Genomic DNA, 19,893 nt, shown 5'->3' on the forward strand with positions numbered 1-19,893 from the left:
TAATAACACAAAATTGTGTAGAGAAGCAATTCTCTCATTAAGCTAGTAACAATTAAAGTTAAAACTGTTATGATCTTTCATACATATTCAATAATAGAATGATATCCTTCCTGATTATGTCAGATGCATATAATATAAAAATAAAAACATTACCGCCAATCAATAAACCAGATTGTCAAAACTAATGGGCAAAACTGTACATCCATTATTAATAACTACAATTCAAATGAAAAAAAAGTCAAGTACATAGTTTCCAATAATACCCTTTGTAAGAATAATAATATAAATCTCACTTTCAAATGGGTTGATCATTTAATGCACAACTCAACTCATTTCCACTCCGGGAGTCAAGCAGAGAAAGCTCCTCCATTCCCTGCTTTTTCAGCCATTTCACTAAAAATGGCCAAAAGGGTCTCTTCAATGCCTATTCTTCTTCTCATTGCAGCTCTAATGGCTGCTTCTAGTTATGTGTCTAAAGCCGCAGCAGACCCAAAAGCCTCTTTCGAAGACAATTTTGATATAATGTGGTCAGAGGATCATTTCACAACATCAACAGATGGGCAGATCTGGCATCTATCACTAGACAATGAAACAGGTATACATACATATCATATCACACTCAAACAAAATATTATTAATCTTATTAATTAGATCAAAGGCCTTATATGATTGGTAATATTTTTGGTATGGAATAGGTTGTGGGTTCCAAACAAAACAAAAGTACAGATTCGGATGGTTCAGTATGAAGCTAAAGTTAGTGGGAGGTGACTCTGCCGGTGTAGTTACAGCTTACTATGTAAGAAGTTAGCCTTCAAAATCTTGATTACTATTAAGTATATATTGAAATTGTGTTTATGATATTTTGTTAAATTTACAGATGTGTACAGAGAATGGAGCAGGGCCAGAGAGAGATGAAGTAGATTTTGAGTTTTTGGGGAACAGAACTGGGCAACCATATCTCATCCAAACAAATATTTACAAAAATGGAACTGGGAACCGAGAAATGAGGCACGAGCTTTGGTTTGATCCCACTGAGGAGTTCCATACTTATTCAGTCCTTTGGAACAGTCACCAGATCGTGTAAGGATTTTCTTTCTTTTAATAGAACAAGTTTCAAAGAGATCTCAAGTCTGATCATTAATAATTAGCATTGCTACGACGTGGCGCATTCTGATTGTAAGTAGTTTTTTTGAGCATTGCTTTAAGGCACTGGTAGTGCCTAGCACATTCTCGACATGTCGCGTTACGATTGGCTAACGACACATAGGAGGGTGCTAGCTGCTGCCCTTTAGCATTTCTCTAATTTTTTATATTATTTTTTTAAAAAAATTAATATTAATTTGTACCAATAATAATATCAATTAATATGCTTCATTATTTATATTAAAATTGGTATTATTAGAAATAAATTTTTACACAAACTACTTCAAATTGTACTTTTTTGTTTATATTTTTACAGTTTTTTTTTTTCAGATTTTTCACTTGTATTTTTTCAGAGAAAACACTATTTTCATATTGTTTTTATGTAGTAGAAACGTGAAAATAATGAAAACATAATTATCTATATTTTTGTTAAAAAAAAAAACTGTTAAAATCCATAAAAAAAAATATATAAGAGAAAACTAGTATTTTTATAAATAATTTTTTTTATTTTTGAGTATTTATGAAAGTCTACATATACTTATGGAAAACTACAGGTTCTTTGTGGATAAAATTGCTGTGAGAGTTTTCAAGAACAATGGTAAAGAGAACAATTTTTTCCCAGATTCAAAGCCCATGTACTTGTTCTCAAGCATATGGAATGCTGATGATTGGGCCACAAGAGGTGGGCTTGAGAAAACGGACTGGAAGAAGGCCCCATTCGTTTCGTCTTATAAGGAATTCAGCGTAGATGCATGCCAGTGGGAGGACCCATTCCCTGCTTGTGTGTCCACCACAACAAAAAATTGGTGGGACCAATACCCAGCTTGGCACTTATCCGATTCACAAAAACTCGACTATGCTTGGGTCCAGAGGAATCTTGTTATTTATGATTATTGCAAAGATAAAGAACGTTTCCCAACTTTGCCTGAGGAATGCTCTTTGAGTCCTTGGGATTGATCCTTCCTTCCTTTCCATTAATTCATCTTCATACTCATAATAATCTTCTTTCTAAATTTTGTATTCTTTTTTGGGATCCATATTATTGTATTTAATTATTTAATTAATTAATTTTTGTTCACTTTCAATCATTTTATCCTTTTTGTTTTTTTTTTTCATAGATTTTTCTACAAACCACTAATTTCATTTCATCAAAACTCATACAATGTGACATTATAAAGAATAAGCTGAAACTGATGAAGAAAAGAGAATTATTTGCAAGAATATTGTGCTTCTTAAATGAATATTGAATATTGTTCTTGACACCTACAACTAATTATTTGAATTTTATTTTTGGTGCATCAAATTTTTGTAAGACTTTCTAAATAATTATATTGTACACCATCACCATCGTATAAAAAAAATAAGATTAAATCTATTTAATTTTCAAAAATATGAAAAACATAAAATTATATAGATTAGCAACATAAAAAGAATCCATAATTCCTTTCAATAATAATAAGTGTAATTTGAGATTATCCTAGTAGTGATGTAGCGTATTTGGCATCGAAGAAAAGAAAAGGTGCATGATAATGTGGCTCTCAATTTCTTAGGGTATTTCGAGCAAGAGTCTTCAATGCCGCCTTGGGTGTTTGGAGGGGTGGCAGTGCCTTCCGAGGGCAATTGACTTAGTGTTATTAAGATTAATACGGATACTGCTCTTAATGCTGATTATGGTTCATGTGGCCTTGGAATGGTGGCTAGGGATGCTTAAGGAACTGTACTGCAACATGGTTTGTTGATGGTACTTTTGAACACGATATTGCAGAAGATTAGTAATATTCTTTAGGCCTGGTTTTGCAAGATAATTTTATTAGTCTTTCTAGTTTTTAGGATGCTCATTTTATTCATTGTTTTAAATCTATTAACGATGTAGCTCAAATCTTAGTTAAATATGCTATTTCGGTGTCTCGTAGTGTTGTGTGGTGTTACCCTTTATCTATTAGAAACTTGATTTTGGCTGATTTTATTAATGAATTAATTTCAGTCCCCAACCCCTTTCTTTAGAGCTTAAGATTTTTCCTCCATAATTAATAATAATAATAAATGTAATTTTTAAATAAATAATAATAAATGAATCTCCGCTAAAAAAATAAAAATAAGAAAATGTCTTTGCCACCGCTAATGATAATGATAATAATATGTTGCAAGGCGGTAAAGAGATTATCAAGAAAATATCTTCGACTACATGATTATCAAATAAAGCTGTTATTGCAAGGGGATAAAGAGATTTTAGTAAAAAGCAGTATTCCAAGCAATGCCAACATATTTGGTGTCATGTTTCTGAATTCTAGAAGGGTTAAATGAAGAGATTGAAAGTTTGATAGACTGATATTGGTGGGTTCATTGAATACAGGACCGAGTATCCATTGGAGAGCTTGGCATAAATTGTGTCGATCCAAGAGTGATGGTGGATTTGGTTTTCGAAGGTTCAATCAATATAATCAGCCCTTCTAGCAAAACAAGCATGGAAAATTGTAATTAAATCATCTTCTTTATTATATGTTAGAGACTCTTCTATTTTGGAGGCAAGTGAGAGTGATTATCTATCCATGTCATGGAGAGAGATTGTATGGGGAAGAGATTTGTTACTGAAAGGATTAAGGCGATGTATTGGTAACAGTATTTCTACAAGGGTATTTAATGATCCCTGGTTACCACGATCGCCATCTTTTCTTTCCAGTTCCAAACTCTCCTTTAATGTGATCTCAATTTCAATACTCATTGATCCTCTAGGAGGTTGGGACATTTGCAAAATTAAGAGTGATTTCAATTCACCTAATGTCGAACTCATCTTATCGATCCCATTAAGTCCCTTTGAGCATGAGGATAACTAGTTTGCATTACACGGAACATGGCAACTATTCAGTCAAAAGTGATTATAATTTGGCAATGACCAATTATAAAGGGTTGCCTTCTTCTAGTGAGGTGTTCTCAATATGGTGGAGGAAATTTCGGGGTTTCAAAATTCTGTAGAAAATTTTACATTTTGCATGGTGAGGTTTCCATGAGATTTTACCCTCGAGTAATGGCTTATTTCAGCGTAAGGTTGTTCCGCATAATAATTGTCCTATTTGTTGTTTATGGGGGTAATTCAAATTCACATGCAATTTTTTTGGTGTTCTTGGGCTCAAAAAATTTAGATTTTATTAGATTACTATTTCCTTCACGTGGTTAAGAAAGATTTATCTTATAAGCAGATAATACTCTATGCATCTGAAATTGTGGAGAAAAATTCTTTTGAAAGACTGATTATTATTTCGTGGGCAATATGGACAGAGAGAAATAAAATAACTTATGGAGAACATAAAAAACATTCTGAACAAATAATTGGTTGAATCTCAAGTTTCTGTGATTATTGATTTAGCGAAGGAACTAGTGAAGAAAAGTTTGGTTATGAGTGAGGAGGGGGTTTCTAACTATTCTCCTTCTCGAGTGGATCGATCCAAATATTGGATCCACTTTGTGTGTGGATGCAACTGTCTTTAAGGAATCTAGGGTCACTACAAGTTCGATTGTGTAGATAAATTTCTTCAAGGTTTATAGTTTCCAACAATTGTATTTTCTAAAAGTCTTAATAGTTTTTTAAAAGAAAATAATGTTAACAGGGCTATTACTAACCAAAAGAATCTATTTAAAGTAGTATGGGTTATTTTAGTCTCCTTGATTTTCTCCTTCAGTATAGAAGGGGTTTGTTATTGTCTTGAATTTAATTTTGTCTTGTGATCTTCATTTCTCCGGAAGCTTGTCGAGTTTTGTACACGAATTTTAATAATTTTGATAGTTATTAACCAAAGGTGTGGCCCTTAGTTAGTATTGGTTGTTAGGTTTATTTTGTTTCATTTCTTTGCTGTAAAAAGTAGTTTTAGTTTTGGTGTCGGTTGAGTTATGCTTTGGTTGATAGTCTCTTCTTAGTTATCTAGTTTTAGTGAATAATATTTTCTCGAGCTTGTATTAATGTTGTTCTATCGTATGATGTTTTGATCTTTTCAGGTAGTATTACGGCTTTCCAAGTTGAAATTTTTGTTCTTATGACTGGACTAAGTTTTGCTCTTTCGTGTGGGATTCCCCTAGAAACGGTTAAATCTGACTTTCTCTCACTAGTGTTGGCTATCAATAATAGGAAGGTGTGTGCAAATGAGATGGGTGTGCTGTTCGAGGATGTTATAGTTTTATTGTCTAAATTTTTGAAGTCAGTTTTGACCCATGTGTCACGCAGAAACAATATTGTGACCCATGGTTTGGCTAAACATGCCTTTAGGCTAAACAATAAATTATACTGGTTTGAAGAGGTCCTAACGCCCATTATTGAAGTCTTCTCGAGAATGTGTTAATGGAATTCAGATCACGTTTTTTAAAAAAATAAAAATAAATAAATAAAAATAAAAATAAAAATATGTTGCAAAGGGAGGCTATTTTAGTAAATTGAACCATAAGAGTTTTTTTCCCTTTTCATCTTTGCACTGAGACTTCCGTGAATCTACCCGAGTCTGAGAAAGTGGTCAAATTAGGGCTCAGATAATAGAAGATAGCAAGAAACACAGAAGAGAAACCAGAACGATCAAGAACGATAATGGTGTGCGATAAGTGTAAGTCTCTATTTTCTTTCGTTATATCTTCCTCTCCGCTTCATGAATCTCCAAATTCTCAATTCTGTTTTTTGCTTTCTCTAATTTCTGCAAATTTATGATGATTTCCGTATTATTTATTTCTATGGAACTTTTCAGGTGAGAAGAAGCTTGCGAAGGTGATAGTGCCAGACAAATGGAAGGAGGGCGCCAGCAATACCACAGAAGGCGGTGGCCGCAAGATCAACGAGAACAAGCTTCTCTCCAAAAAGAAAAGGTTTCTTTTTTCTTTTTTTTTTAAACCCTTTTATATTTACACGAATTTTCTACATTTTTTTATACGAATGGAATAGTTCGTGGGTTTTCTTCCTGTAACTTATTTAGTATGCCTGTATTGATCTATATACATATTTCTAACTGGTGAACAAAATTGGGATTTTTCTTATTTAAATTTTTTTCTTTTTCATTAGCAGTACCCTTTTTGTAAAATGTTATGAGATGCCAATTTGGAGAGACTACAATCAAACAATGCTAGCTCTACCTTGTTTCTGGGCTTATAGTGAGCGGTTATGGTGTTTACTACAAATTTTAGATTGTTTTTGGTTGAAGTTGTTGAGTTAGATCTTAAAAGATTTTTAGGCTTCATACCAAGTATAGGTGGAGTTATTGTCATTATATTATACAAACTATTTCTAATGCTTACAGAAAATCCTAGCAAATTGCCCCGAAGGTCTCGATGACCATGAGGAATTGAACCCGGATCTCATAAGAGCATAACATTAGCCTCTGGCAGTCTGACCATATAATAATTGAAAGCTTTTTATTTTTATCTACTGAGGTATATAGATTTTTGACCCAAGACCAAGAGGAGTAAAGCTCAATCGGTCTGGTCAGGTCTGTTGTTTGTTCCTCCCACAAAATATAAGGTTCTACGCATGTACTGTACATAGCAAAAGCAAATTTGAGAGATTTTTTGGCATAAAAGTAATAATAAGCTATATAGGTCTTTGAAGGATTTGTTCGTAGTTTGTTTGTTCAGACTAATGATTGAGTTACTTTTACTCATTCTGAACTTGAATAATTTTCTTCTTTCCTGTTTGAAAATTTACCTCCAAAATGTTGTTGAGATATCTTTTTCCTTACAGGTGGAGTCCTTATGGAAATACCAAGTGCATTATATGCAAGCAGCAAGTACACCAGGATGGTAAATACTGCCACACATGTGCTTACAGCAAAGGTAAAAAATCAATAATACCATCATTTGTGTCTAACTCATCTTTTGGCTTAATGCCACAAAATCTTATGTGGATTATGCTGTGTACAGGGGTTTGTGCCATGTGCGGTAAACAAGTGCTTGACACAAAGTTGTACAAACAAAGCAATGCATAACTCAAACCACATGTGGGCGGGTTCACATTATCTGATACATCCGGTAAAGCTTCATGACCTTGTGGTTTTTGTATCATTGGTCCTTGTCTATAAGCACGAGAACTTATTATGCCTGATTGAAATTCAGCTGTGAACAAATTTGTGTAGTCAATTGTTGTTATAATGATCTAATGGTAATTAAATCCTCGGCTGATATATCCCTTGTTGTACAATAGTTTTATTTGACTTTGAAGGTCTTTGTTGAGGTTTAGTTGAGCTTAACAATTAATTCTCTTCTGCACAAGTGAAGTGACAAGTCATCCTGCGATTTTGCTGGCAGCGACCACATGAGTGGTTGCCATTTCTTATCAATTGACACGGTCCCGACTCCCCACAGAATTACACGATCTCACAGTCAATTCTTAATTAATCAATTTCACTTTTTTTTTTATTCTTTTCAAAAGGGAAATTTTATTTTTAATGTTTAAAAAAATACTTTCTAACAAAATTTAGACTCATAATTAATTTATACAATTTAATGCTATTGTTTTTAATTTCTACTCAAAATACTCCCCCTTTCATTTTCCTTCTCTTTTTGTCTCTTTCTCTTTCTCACTCTCTTTCCCTCAAACTCAGGCAAACCGCCAACCACCACCACTGAACCTCTTCTCCTCCACCACCGAACTTCTTCATCTACCCAAAACTTAATCCAACAACCCCCAAATCTCACCTACCCAAATCTTTTTCTCTTCCTCCTCCTCGACTTCTCTCAACCACCATCGCCATTCACCACCGCCCACTTAACTCTCCCCCAATATTCGTATTTGTTTGAGACATTAGATGGTGGTGGAGGGTATGATTTTCTGGCCAAAATGGAATTATCGATGGGTTATCGATACTTTGTCGATAGTTTATCGATGGTTTTGTCTGCGCACTGCTTTTTTTGTGTGCAAACAGAAATCATCGATAACCTATCGACAACTTATCGATAAATGTCATCGATATACTATCGATAACCTATCGATAAATGTAATAAAAAAAATCCAATAAAAAAAATAAAACACGAGATGAAGACGGAGACAGAGGTTCGGGGCCTCTGGGTTTTTCGATGCTTGAGTGCTATGGAGGTTCGACCGGTCTTGGGCCTCTGGGTTTCGTCTGGGTTTTTGGATAGATGAGGTTCGGTGGTGGAGGAAAGAAGATTCGGTAGTGGTGGTTGGGTGGTCTTGGTGCCTGGGTCTAGTTGGTCTCGGTGGTGCGAGGAAGAAGAAGAGAGAGTGAGGAAGAGAAAGAGACAGAGAGAGAGAAGGAAAATGAAAGGGAGGGTAGTTTGGGTAAAAATTGAAAATAATAGCATTTAATTGTATAAATTAATTAGGAGTCTAAATTTTATTAGAGGGTATTTTTTTAAACATTAAAAATAAAATTTCCCTTTCAAAATAATAATATTAATGATTAATTGCACTGTGTGATACTAATGTATCATAAAATAAAAAGAAAAATTATGATGCCTCCGGACTTTAATTGAAAACAAAATGCTATTTTTCGTTTCAAAATTATCATAGCATTTTATGAGTGCAAAAGGTAAGCTTGAGTTCGTGTTTTTGTTTTGGCATAGAGCACCCTCATTTATTTGTTTACTTAATCCCAAATTGTGTGGAAAAGTGATATTTACTAACCAAATTGATAAGGAAAAATTAAGAAAAAATAATTGTCAACACGTGAAGTGGAATTGACAATTTATATGGTATACTAACTTTCGCTATTTTTTTACAAAAATACTGTCAAACGGTATTTTTTACTTTTTTACTGTGTTTTTTTTATATGTTTCATACTGTAGTATACTGTGTTAAGTTTTCATTAGTATTCTACTGGTGTTTTTTAGTTGTTCTACTGTTGTTTTGAGTTGTTTTGTTTTGTGTTCTACTTGTGTTTTATAAAAACACGGTATTTTTGAAAACTTTTTCGTGTGACCATTTTTGTAAAAATTAAATCAAATTTCAGTATTTTTGTAAGTTTCCCTAATATAACACTCACTGCTTAACTTTTACCTATGTCCCTTACACACCTCTAAAATTATTCATGTTTTCATTCATACAATCTAATTCGTACTATTTTATTTGATTTTATATTTTAGATTTAATTCAATATACATAATGACTCAAATTCAATAGTTAATTTAGATTAGTAACTATTCAGTATTAAATTATTTAACATTTATTAAAGAAAAAATTACATATTAAAATTACATATTGTATTTAGAAAGTAATATTTAATTTTATTTTAAATTATTTTTTATATATTTGATTTATTATATTTTATAATATATTTGTATTGTATATATTAAAATTTTAAACTTATATTATTTTACATTATAATAATTGAATATATATTTTTAAAATATATGTGTGGAATTGATTAAATTGGATTATATGTCAATTAACATCTAATGGTTACAAGTGTAGAATAGATTATTCGCACTTTAAAGATTGAATTGAATTGAATGGTGTTGGGTTAGATTAATTATTTTATGAACATTACTTTTCAAATGAAATAATCTTTTTAATTTTTATTTTCTCCCCATATTGTTTGCAAAAATTGCATAAGATAATTATATCCTGGTGATGAAATATAAGTTAAATGTAATATTATTGTAAGTGAATACTGTATGTTTAATTAAGTTTTATTTATATTATTAAGTGTATAATATATTATTAAATTCTTGAAAGTAAAGATATTTTATTGTTAATATAAAAATAATACTTCAATTTCCTGAAGATATTACTCACTTTGATGGGAACCTCTGTAGTAATATTTATTGCAGTGTCTTGTTTAACCACAAAAAATATGTGGTCTCTATTTTCATTTCAAACTACAGATTTTTCTTTTAAAATCATTCTCGCTGATAACTTCTCATTATATTCTTTTGGTTTTTTTCTTTTAAAAACTATGTATTTTGGTTTGTATATTTAATTTAATTTTTTATTATTTTACTAAACGTGGTGATCGTGTATTCAAAAGAAAGAAAAAAAAATATGTAGCATTATTGCATTTTTCTGTCTAGAATTATTCAATTAAAATTAAATGATATTTTTGTTTTGTTCAGTAAATTATTTTCTTTTTTATCTGAAATAGTGAAAATAAATTGATATTGGTCCCCCACTCACCCCACTGGATACTAACTTATCATAATGCACTACCAAATTTCGACAAGCTATTTTATTTGCACCAAACATCTGGTAATAAGTAAAACAGACAAACCATTTTTTATCATTGAGAGAGGACAAATAATAATAAAGGATAATTTAAATAAAAAAGAAAACTTGGTAAAAAATAATCACTAACGTTGATCAATCAATCAATAAATAGCAAATGTTCATAAAAGAACAAAAATGTGAATAAGTGATATGAAAATCAAACCACCATCTTATTGAAACATTGAAATCCTTATTATAAAGACAATGCAATAGTTTTTTAGATCATGAAATTATTATTGAAAAGACGCTAGTAGTACAGCTAGAATAGTGAAATTACAATGTGGGGTTTAATTTAACTGTGAGTTGTTGATTGTTGTTGTTGGTTTTAGTTGAGTGGTTTGAGTACTTTGATACCCAATACTTCTCAATTTCCTCTGCTGTTCTTCCCGGAATTCTTCCAGCAATAAGTGACCACCTTCAAATATACACAAACACATAATTAGGGATGTAAACGGGCAGGGCGGGTGCGGGGATTGCTCCCCCACCCCATACCCGCCCTAATACCCGTTTAAATTAAAGCGGGAACGGGGCGGGGATTACCCGACGGAGGAATGATTCCCATCAGCTACTTATTACATATATATTTTTGAAAAAAAAAATCATGTTTCAAAGAAATTTAAAAAAAAAATAATAATCATAAAAACTTCGTAAAACAATTGACTTAAGTAGAATAATGTGTACAGTAAAAAAAAGAGTATAATCAATAAAAAGCTTAAAGCATGAAGTTATTTTAATTGTAGTAGTTATGATTTTAAAACTTAAATATATACATATATCATATCGGAGAGGGTATCTATTCTCCCGACCCGTTTCTGACTCAGGTATGAATCTTTAAACCCATACCCGCCCCTGTCCCCAAAAGTCGACCCCCGTATACACCCCATAGGCCCCGAACCAGCAGGTATAATTGCCATCCCAACACATAATTATGTGATTTATATAATATATATACATATATACATATATATATGTGTGTGTGCAGAGACAGAAGTACAATAATTTAATCTCTCACCTTTCTCCAATTAGATTGAACATTCTGATGATAAGTGATTCCTCGTCTTCAGAGAATTCAACCTCAACTACTTCACGCCTAATTGATTCCTCACTCATCACTTCTTCTATATACCATACATCAAATACAATATTTTAATATCTATATTGGACCAATTAAATTTGGAGAATCAGAGAGAGTTGAGATTATGAGTCTAATATATATAAATAAAAATAGGAAAAATAAACTAATTAATAACAAAAAATTGAAGTAGTCACCTTCTTCAGCTTGAGAGTGAGCAAAATTGTCATCACAAGAAGAGTGTTCTGAGTCAGCCATTTAGAACAAGTATTCCTGAGAATGGGAAGCCAACCAGTGCCAAAAATATTCTTATCTATATATATTTATTATATATACTCAAATCTATACTATATATACTGAATGAAAATATTTTTCCCTAAAAAATAATAATAAAATATATAATTTTTTGAAAAAAAAAAAAAAAAAACTATAGCACTATATAAAAGGAGTGTTGAGCGAGCATTTTAATAGTGCTAAATAAAGTGGTAGTTGGGCCCTCATGGTCATGGCATATGATGAATTATCCTTACTCTCTCCTCATTTAAGAGCATCTTACAAAAATATTTATTTTTTTATCATGTTTACATTTAACTGTCAAAAAAATTCTTTTTAGTATATATATTTTTACTATCTCAAGTTTTTTAAATTATCGTGTTAAAATTTTAAAATTATAAAAATATTATTTTTCAGTAAAATAAAAAAAATAAATAACTCTAAAACAACATGACAAAAATTATAAAACAACAAAATAACGAAAAATAACTACAATATGCAAAACAATATCAACTTATCAATATATTTTTGTAATACAAATTTTTTAAGGTAAATACTATTTTGGAACCTGTATTTTGTAAAAATTACCAGTTGGACTATGTTTTGTTAAATAACAAAATGGACACTGTATTTTCTAAAATGGTACAAATAGAACTCTGAATTAATTTTTTTATCAAAATAAATGATAAAAATATTTACATTTTTTCGTATCTGTTCGTATTAGAAATTGTCTTTAAGTTGGTTACATATATATATATATACTAGATGAGAGTTACGTAGCGAGCCACGTAAATATTAGTTTTATATAAGTTTTAGTGATTTTTGTTTAAGAATCAGCAACGGCAACAACAGTGGTAGATAGATCTATTTAAGTTTTTTAAATTTGTAAAGATTATAAATCTAAACTTTTAATTTTTTTGATTTGAGATTTTGAATTGTTCTGATTTATTTGTTTATGAATTTATTGAAATACTTGTATATTTATTGTACTTGAATATTTATTGGTTTTGATTTTGAATTGTTCTGATGTATTCATACTTGAATATTTGTATTAATGAAATTAGTCTGTAATTTTATGGATTTAGAAAAAAAAAAGATATTTACTAATATAGAGTTTAAATTTTATATTGATGATTGTTAATGAAATTAGTCTGTAACTTTATATTTTTAGAAAAAAAAATATATTATTTTATATGGTTTGTTAGAGAGATATGTGACTAAGATGATTTTTTTTTTAATTTAAAAAAAGATTGTTTAATTTTCTGATTTTTTTTAATTTAAAAAAAGATTGTTTAATTTTTTGGATTTAATTATTGGGTTTATTTGTTAACGGGAGATCAAACATATTAACATCGTTAAATTTAACAGAATATTCTTTTATTTTTAAGGTATATTCTGTTAAACCAAGAAATACAGTTAGATAGGCACTTTTAATATATAAAGATATATAAAGTTGTCAAAAACTGAGCTCAGTGTTCTATTTTTGTCATTTTAGAAAATACAGGGTCCATTTTGTCATTTAACAAAAGAGAGAGTCTAATCAGTAATTTTTGTAAAACAGAGGTCCAAAATCTTTTTTTTCACTTAATTGTAACAACTTAATTTATTTTTTTGTACTACTATATTTATTTTTTCATAGAATTTATTGTTACAGTTTCATATTTTAATTTTTTTTCCTTTTTGAATTAGTGACATTTAAAATGATGATTTATTGTTTAAAAATTAAATAAATAATTACATTAATAATAAAATTTTATGATTTTCATGGGGTATAAATGTAAGGGAGAAGTTGAAGAATACTTTATTTTTTATATATTAACTAAATTTACCTCCAAATAAAATTTAATTCAAATATACTTCCTTTTTATGAGTACTGTACCCAAATTATCCTCACACACTCACATAATAGATTTATATTCTTTGTAGATGGATGTATAGGTTTGTAGGAAAGTTTGGGCGAAATTTTAATTAGAGAAAAATAAAAATTATCGTGAAGTAATAGGAGTAAAATTGGTAGAATGATTGGAAAAAGAGGTAAACATAATAAATTTTAAAAAAGAGGGTAAAATTAAAGGAATCAAGTTAAAAGAGGTATGTAATTTCTTCTAAATATAATAATATATAATTAATAAGAATAATTACATAAGGTATTATTTTTTGTAAAAAAAAATACATTTTTACGTTTAAAGATTTTTTTTTAAAGATTTTTACAGCTTTCTATAGAAACAACAAGAAAATTACATAAAAATGACATGAAAATAACATTTAAATAACATCAAAACAATAACAAAAAATAACATACAAATAACAAAAAATCAACAACAAATTAACAAGAGTACAACATAAAAAGACCGTATTTTTCGTAAATAAAATAAAAAAAAATCGTAAAAATATTTGAAATTCAGTGAAATCTTATTTTTGTAATTTTTTGTTGTTTTTGTGTATTTATGAAATAATCTCTAATTAATATGTAATATTGCATATTGTGTTAATTAAAAATAAATAAAAAATCTTATCATTTTATTTTAATAAAATGTGTCAAAAATATAAACTAAATACATGTATCTAAACTACAAAGCAATACACATATAATTAAAAAAATTCAAGAAAAAGTTAAAAATATACATCATAAAAAATATAGACATGAATAGAAAAACAACTAAAAAATAACTGTTGAATAAAAAAAATCTAAAAAATTACTTAGAAATAACTAAAAAAGTAACAAAACAAATACACATATATACAACAACAAAAAATTATGTAGAATAAATAAAAAATATACACCATAAAAAATTCACATAAATTAAATAACGGTACAAAAAATACATAACTATAAAATACTTAAACAACAACATAAAAATAACTATAAAATAACAAAATAAAAACTATAAATCAATAAAAAGAAAAATAAGATATCAACCTTGTTGAAATATGCAAATTATTTATAAATTAATTCCAACAAACTACAAAATATTCAAAAATATATATATATATTATTTTTATTAATTATGTAAAAGATTTTACTTTTTAATCAAATTGTGTAACAATTACTAAACAAATTCGGTTACACTCATAAATAAATAAATAAATAGGTAGCTTTTAGATTTTTTTTTTATCTTATAAACACATAGGATTTTTTTTTTTTTGTTGAAAACAAAGCAAACATTTATTAATAGCATGAATCCTGATACAATATTTCCTGCATATCAGCAGAAACATTTGAACTAAGGACTCGACGATCAGTAAAAAATCGAGATTGCCTAGCAACATAGTGAGCAACTCGATTGGCAGACAGTTTAACAAAACATAAACTAACATTAGGCATAGCTTGGAATAAACAACGACAATCATTAACAAGAAGACCGAATACTGATTTCAGAGTAATTGAACTACAAACTACTTGCACAATTAATTTACTATCAGTTTCAACTTCAACATGATTCCATTATTTTCCTTTAATCTAACTGAAGGCCTCCTTGACTCCCATCGCCTCAGCTGCTGCAACATTCAACTGTCCTTGAATCGACTGGCAGCAAGCTTCAATGAGCTTCCCTGTGAAATCTCTGGCCACCAACCCATAACCAAAACGATTCTCTTCTTCAAAAAATGCCGCATCCACATTTACTTTAATCACACCAGGAACCGTTTTATTCCAAAGCTCCTTACCATCCCCAAACTCATAAACACATAAATTGATATATCATTAAATAAAGAAAATAGATGTGATATATTCAATTTTTTTAATTAATTGTAACTATAAAAAAAAAAAATATTTCTATCAATTATTAAATTCATAAATAAAATTTAACACATGTCAAAATTTAAAAAATATTTTAATACATAAACAACTATCACGTTAGGTTAATAAAATAAAATTAAAGAGAAATGGAATAAATTTTAATACTCTGAAAATTTTAATACTAATTGATACATGTGTAAGTGAGAAAGAAATCTTAATTAGCCAATATTTATTTAGATATGTTCTTCTTCTTTTATATACTAAATAAATTTTCACTTATTTTTGTCTTAGTTACAAAGTCAGTTTTTCCTTCACTCTATAATCGCCATAAATTTAATCTCTCAAGTCTTAGTTCATCATTTTCAAAATTTGGAATATACGATTTAGTTTATTTATCTGAAATCCAAACTAGATTATAGTGGCAACTTTTCAATTTAGTGGTTCCATTATTTCGACAAGATGAAAGGATGAAAAGTATACGATTTTTTTGTTAGCAATGGAAAGGAGCACCCAAGAAATGAAGGTAACTGTAGAAACACCAGATATTTTTTAGTGATCGATCTAGTACTACGTGTGATTTACGATGATAAAATACTGTTTTTGAAACTTCATATTTTATATCAATTGATTTCTGATATGGATAGAATGCAATGCATAATCTAGTTCCATGTAATTGAGTGTAATCAAACTCCACCGATGCCACTTGAAAGTTGAAACCTGGAAAGAGGAAAATTCTCTCGAGCAACAATAATTAAGGTTCAGAGCTTCATATTATTCGAGGCTTTATTAACATTAGAGTTAGAAATAATAAAGGTTCATACCCAAGTAGAATTACATCATACTTTAACAATTCAAGTAAAATTATTCTTATTCAGATTGTAATTCAGAGGACAGACATCGTCCTCACTCATTACATCATACTTTACAATTTGAATGGCATTATTCTTAGTCAGATTGTTATTTCAAAGGACATGATTTTCCCTCTGTTTCACATTCTACCTTAGTTGCTGATATTTGATTAAATGAAATGATTCATTTTCATTCAAAAAGTTGAATTCTTTTTTTCACTTTGTTTAGAAGGGGATCCTACCTAAACCTTGATAATATATGGCAATTGGCAACATTAAAAATCATTGAAGAACATAAACATGAGAAGAATTTCTCACTCTGAATATGAAAATACCACCACAAGGCACAAACCAAAGCACGAAATACCAAATTTTATTCAGACCTCCCTAGGCCAAACCATAAACCGTCATATATAAAAGTTTTTAAAACCATAAACCGTACTAAAACATAAAAGCAGTTCCATAGTAGTAAACCATAAACAGAAAAATAAAATGCATTCATAATAGCGAAACAGATTTAAATGCCACCACGAAGACGGAGAACAAGGTGAAGAGTAGACTCCTTCTGAATGTTGTAATCAGCCAAAGTCCTTCCATCTTCCAATTGTTTCCCAGCAAAAATCAACCTCTGCTGGTCTGGTGGGATGCCCTCTTTGTCTTGAATTTTCGCCTTGACATTATCAATGGTATCGGAGCTCTCCACCTCCAAAGTGATGGTCTTCCCAGTCAATGTCTTCACAAAGATCTGCATGCCACCCCTCAAACGCAGCACAAGGTGAAGGGTCGACTCTTTCTGGATGTTGTAATCCGCAAGAGTCCTGCCATCCTCCAATTGCTTCCCAGCAAAAATCAACCTCTGTTGGTCAGGGGGGATTCCTTCCTTATCTTGAATTTTTGCCTTTACATTGTCGATTGTATCCGAGCTTTCAACCTCGAGGGTGATGGTCTTTCCTGTAAGGGTCTTCACAAAAATTTGCATTCCACCACGAAGACGAAGCACAAGATGAAGGGTGGACTCTTTCTGAATGTTGTAGTCAGCAAGTGTCCTTCCATCCTCGAGTTGCTTACCGGCAAAGATAAGTCTCTGCTGATCTGGTGGGATACCTTCCTTGTCTTGGATCTTTGCTTTGACATTGTCAATAGTGTCGGAGCTCTCAACCTCCAAGGTTATTGTCTTTCCTGTAAGGGTCTTTACGAAAATCTGCATACCACCACGAAGACGGAGAACCAAGTGGAGAGTAGATTCCTTTTGAATGTTGTAATCAGCAAGAGTCCTCCCATCCTCTAGTTGCTTACCGGCAAAGATAAGTCTCTGCTGGTCTGGTGGGATACCCTCCTTGTCTTGGATTTTTGCTTTGACATTGTCAATTGTGTCGGAGCTCTCAACCTCCAAGGTTATTGTCTTCCCAGTAAGGGTCTTAACAAAAATCTGCATACCACCACGAAGACGGAGAACCAAGTGGAGGGTAGACTCCTTTTGAATGTTGTAATCAGCAAGAGTCCTACCATCTTCTAGCTGCTTCCCGGCAAAGATGAGCCTCTGCTGGTCTGGGGGGATTCCCTCCTTGTCTTGTATTTTAGCTTTTACGTTGTCAATGGTGTCGGAGCTCTCAACCTCCAAAGTTATGGTCTTTCCAGTGAGGGTCTTGACAAAGATTTGCATACCACCACGAAGACGGAGAACCAAGTGGAGGGTAGACTCCTTTTGAATGTTGTAATCAGCAAGAGTCCTACCATCCTCTAGCTGCTTCCCGGCAAAGATGAGCCTCTGCTGGTCTGGGGGGATTCCCTCCTTGTCTTGTATTTTAGCTTTCACGTTGTCAATGGTGTCAGAGCTCTCAACCTCCAAAGTTATGGTCTTTCCAGTGAGGGTCTTGACAAAGATTTGCATACCGCCACGAAGACGGAGAACCAAATGAAGGGTGGACTCCTTTTGAATGTTGTAATCAGCAAGAGTCCTACCATCCTCTAGCTGCTTCCCGGCAAAGATGAGCCTCTGCTGGTCTGGGGGGATTCCCTCCTTGTCTTGTATTTTAGCTTTCACGTTGTCAATGGTGTCAGAGCTCTCAACCTCCAAAGTTATGGTCTTTCCAGTGAGGGTCTTGACAAAAATTTGCATACCGCCACGAAGACGGAGAACCAAATGAAGGGTGGACTCCTTTTGTATGTTGTAGTCAGCTAGAGTCCGGCCATCCTCAAGTTGCTTTCCAGCGAAAATCAACCTCTGCTGGTCTGGGGGAATGCCCTCCTTATCTTGAATTTTAGCTTTAACATTGTCAATGGTGTCCGAGCTCTCGACCTCTAAAGTAATAGTCTTTCCTGTGAGGGTTTTAACGAAGATTTGCATACCGCCTCGTAGACGGAGCACCAGATGAAGGGTCGACTCCTTTTGGATGTTGTAGTCAGCGAGGGTGCGACCGTCCTCGAGCTGCTTTCCAGCGAAAATCAGCCTCTGCTGATCTGGGGGAATCCCCTCCTTGTCTTGGATCTTAGCCTTGACATTGTCTATGGTATCAGAACTCTCGACCTCGAGAGTGATGGTCTTACCGGTTAGGGTTTTCACGAAGATTTGCATCTAAAATTACAGAATTAAAACAAAATCTATCAGAATTTTTCAAAAAAAAAAAGACAATAATAATTTCAGAGAAAAGAAAAGTTCTCTTTTACTAGAATTTATAGAAAATAAAAAACAATCTTGCGTAACAAAAAACCATAAAATTGTATGAAACCAAATATAATTAATTGATACAGTTCCTTCAAATATATAAACACAAAAGAAAATTCAAAGATACGACCAATTTGACAAATGAAAAAGAAGTATCATTATCCAAACATTATTCGGTAAATTAAAAAACCTAAAATTAAATGAAACCCAAGATCACTGATACAGTTCGTTCAATTTTATTTATATATACACAAATAAAATTCAAAATACGATACACGCTTTCCAGATAAAGTAAAAATCAAAAAATTATTCGATAGAATTAAAGATAAAATGCAACCTGGACGAAAATTAAAAAAACCCTAAAGTTAAATGAAAGCGAATATCATGATACAGTTGATTCAATTAAATAAAACAAAAATTCTATGATGATGATAACAGAAGCAAGAATTTGATTACCTTGAATGTACGAAGAGAAGGGATTAGGGTTCTTGTGGAGAATTTGATGATTATTGGAGAGAGGATTAGATAGAAAGTAGTAATGATGAAAAAATGAAGGGTAAGAGGCAATTTATAAATCAACTTGACCGACTTTCTCTGATATTTCTTTTTTAAAAAAAGAAGGAAATGGATAAATCCTAAACCGACTTGGTCAGGCCAAACCAAACCCACTTGACTAGGGTTACCAATTATATTAGGCCACGTATAAAGGATGACGTGTCTTACGCTCCGCTTACACGCAAAGTTTGGAATATTAGTTTTGTCGAGTTGGCCTTTCCAACACCACCAATTCCTACGGCAATGACGTCATTCATTGCCTGTTTACTGGGCTTGGGCTTCTAGTTAAAAACATTTTTGACCCATTTTGAGATTTAGAAGTGTTACTGGGCTGGGCCTCGTTATTAGGTTTAGTTTTATATAGGAAAATTTACAAAAATACTGTCACACGGAAATTTTTTCAAAAAT

At 31.3% G+C, this 19,893-nt stretch overlaps 4 protein-coding genes across 5 annotated transcripts; 2 read left to right on the forward strand and 2 right to left on the reverse strand.

The window, feature by feature from the left end:
- The first annotated feature begins 245 nt into the window (after positions 1-245).
- LOC115707816 (probable xyloglucan endotransglucosylase/hydrolase protein 8) lies at positions 246-2,231 on the forward strand. The gene is made up of 4 exons (XM_030635889.2): positions 246-595; positions 696-796; positions 878-1,080; positions 1,698-2,231. The coding sequence occupies exons 1-4, from the start codon at positions 316-318 to the stop codon at positions 2,098-2,100; spliced, it is 987 nt and encodes a 328-aa protein (XP_030491749.1). The 5' UTR covers positions 246-315; the 3' UTR covers positions 2,101-2,231.
- A 3,343-nt stretch (positions 2,232-5,574) lies between these two features.
- On the forward strand, positions 5,575-7,292 carry LOC115707817 (uncharacterized). The gene is made up of 4 exons (XM_030635890.2): positions 5,575-5,729; positions 5,868-5,985; positions 6,854-6,945; positions 7,033-7,292. Exons 1-4 carry the CDS (start codon positions 5,714-5,716, stop codon positions 7,095-7,097), a joined length of 291 nt encoding a protein of 96 aa, XP_030491750.1. The 5' UTR covers positions 5,575-5,713; the 3' UTR covers positions 7,098-7,292.
- Positions 7,293-10,469: 3,177 nt separating this feature from the next.
- On the reverse strand, positions 10,470-11,839 carry LOC115707818 (MYB-like transcription factor ETC1). Of its 2 annotated transcripts, none has more exons than XM_030635893.2 (3): positions 11,603-11,839; positions 11,346-11,448; positions 10,470-10,748 (listed from the first exon to the last, which is right to left on the reverse strand). In XM_030635893.2, the coding sequence occupies exons 1-3, from the start codon at positions 11,661-11,663 to the stop codon at positions 10,607-10,609; spliced, it is 306 nt and encodes a 101-aa protein (XP_030491753.1). In that variant the 5' UTR covers positions 11,664-11,839; the 3' UTR covers positions 10,470-10,606. The 2 variants fall into 2 exon arrangements, with proteins under 2 accessions (XP_030491753.1, XP_030491752.1); XM_030635892.2 differs by having other exon boundaries at positions 11,346-11,451; positions 11,603-11,837.
- Positions 11,840-16,620: 4,781 nt separating this feature from the next.
- LOC115707819 (polyubiquitin-like) lies at positions 16,621-19,586 on the reverse strand. Its single transcript, XM_030635894.2, has 2 exons — positions 19,387-19,586; positions 16,621-18,840 (listed from the first exon to the last, which is right to left on the reverse strand). The coding sequence occupies exon 2, from the start codon at positions 18,838-18,840 to the stop codon at positions 16,783-16,785; it is 2,058 nt and encodes a 685-aa protein (XP_030491754.2). The 5' UTR covers positions 19,387-19,586; the 3' UTR covers positions 16,621-16,782.
- Positions 19,587-19,893: the final 307 nt, after the last annotated feature.

Source organism: Cannabis sativa, chromosome 1 (genome assembly GCF_029168945.1).
Source record: "Cannabis sativa cultivar Pink pepper isolate KNU-18-1 chromosome 1, ASM2916894v1, whole genome shotgun sequence".
Lineage (NCBI taxonomy): Eukaryota > Viridiplantae > Streptophyta > Magnoliopsida > Rosales > Cannabaceae > Cannabis > Cannabis sativa.

Coding starts and splice junctions, on each gene's coding strand:
- LOC115707816 (XM_030635889.2), top strand. CDS start 316: ATGCACAACTCAACTCATTTCCACTCCGGGAGTCAAGCAGAGAAAGCT. Junction 596..695: donor ATCACTAGACAATGAAACAG/GTATACATACAT, acceptor GGTATGGAATAG/GTTGTGGGTTCCAAACAAAA. Junction 1,081..1,697: donor TGGAACAGTCACCAGATCGT/GTAAGGATTTTC, acceptor GGAAAACTACAG/GTTCTTTGTGGATAAAATTG.
- LOC115707817 (XM_030635890.2), top strand. Junction 5,986..6,853: donor CTTCTCTCCAAAAAGAAAAG/GTTTCTTTTTTC, acceptor TTTTCCTTACAG/GTGGAGTCCTTATGGAAATA. Junction 6,946..7,032: donor CACATGTGCTTACAGCAAAG/GTAAAAAATCAA, acceptor TGCTGTGTACAG/GGGTTTGTGCCATGTGCGGT.
- LOC115707818 (XM_030635892.2), bottom strand. CDS start 11,663: ATGGCTGACTCAGAACACTCTTCTTGTGATGACAATTTTGCTCACTCT. Junction 11,452..11,602: donor TCACTCTCAAGCTGAAGAAG/GTGACTACTTCA, acceptor TATGGTATATAG/AAGAAGTGATGAGTGAGGAA. Junction 10,749..11,345: donor TTCAATCTAATTGGAGAAAG/GTGAGAGATTAA, acceptor GTATATTTGAAG/GTGGTCACTTATTGCTGGAA.
- LOC115707819 (XM_030635894.2), bottom strand. CDS start 18,840: ATGCAAATCTTCGTGAAAACCCTAACCGGTAAGACCATCACTCTCGAG.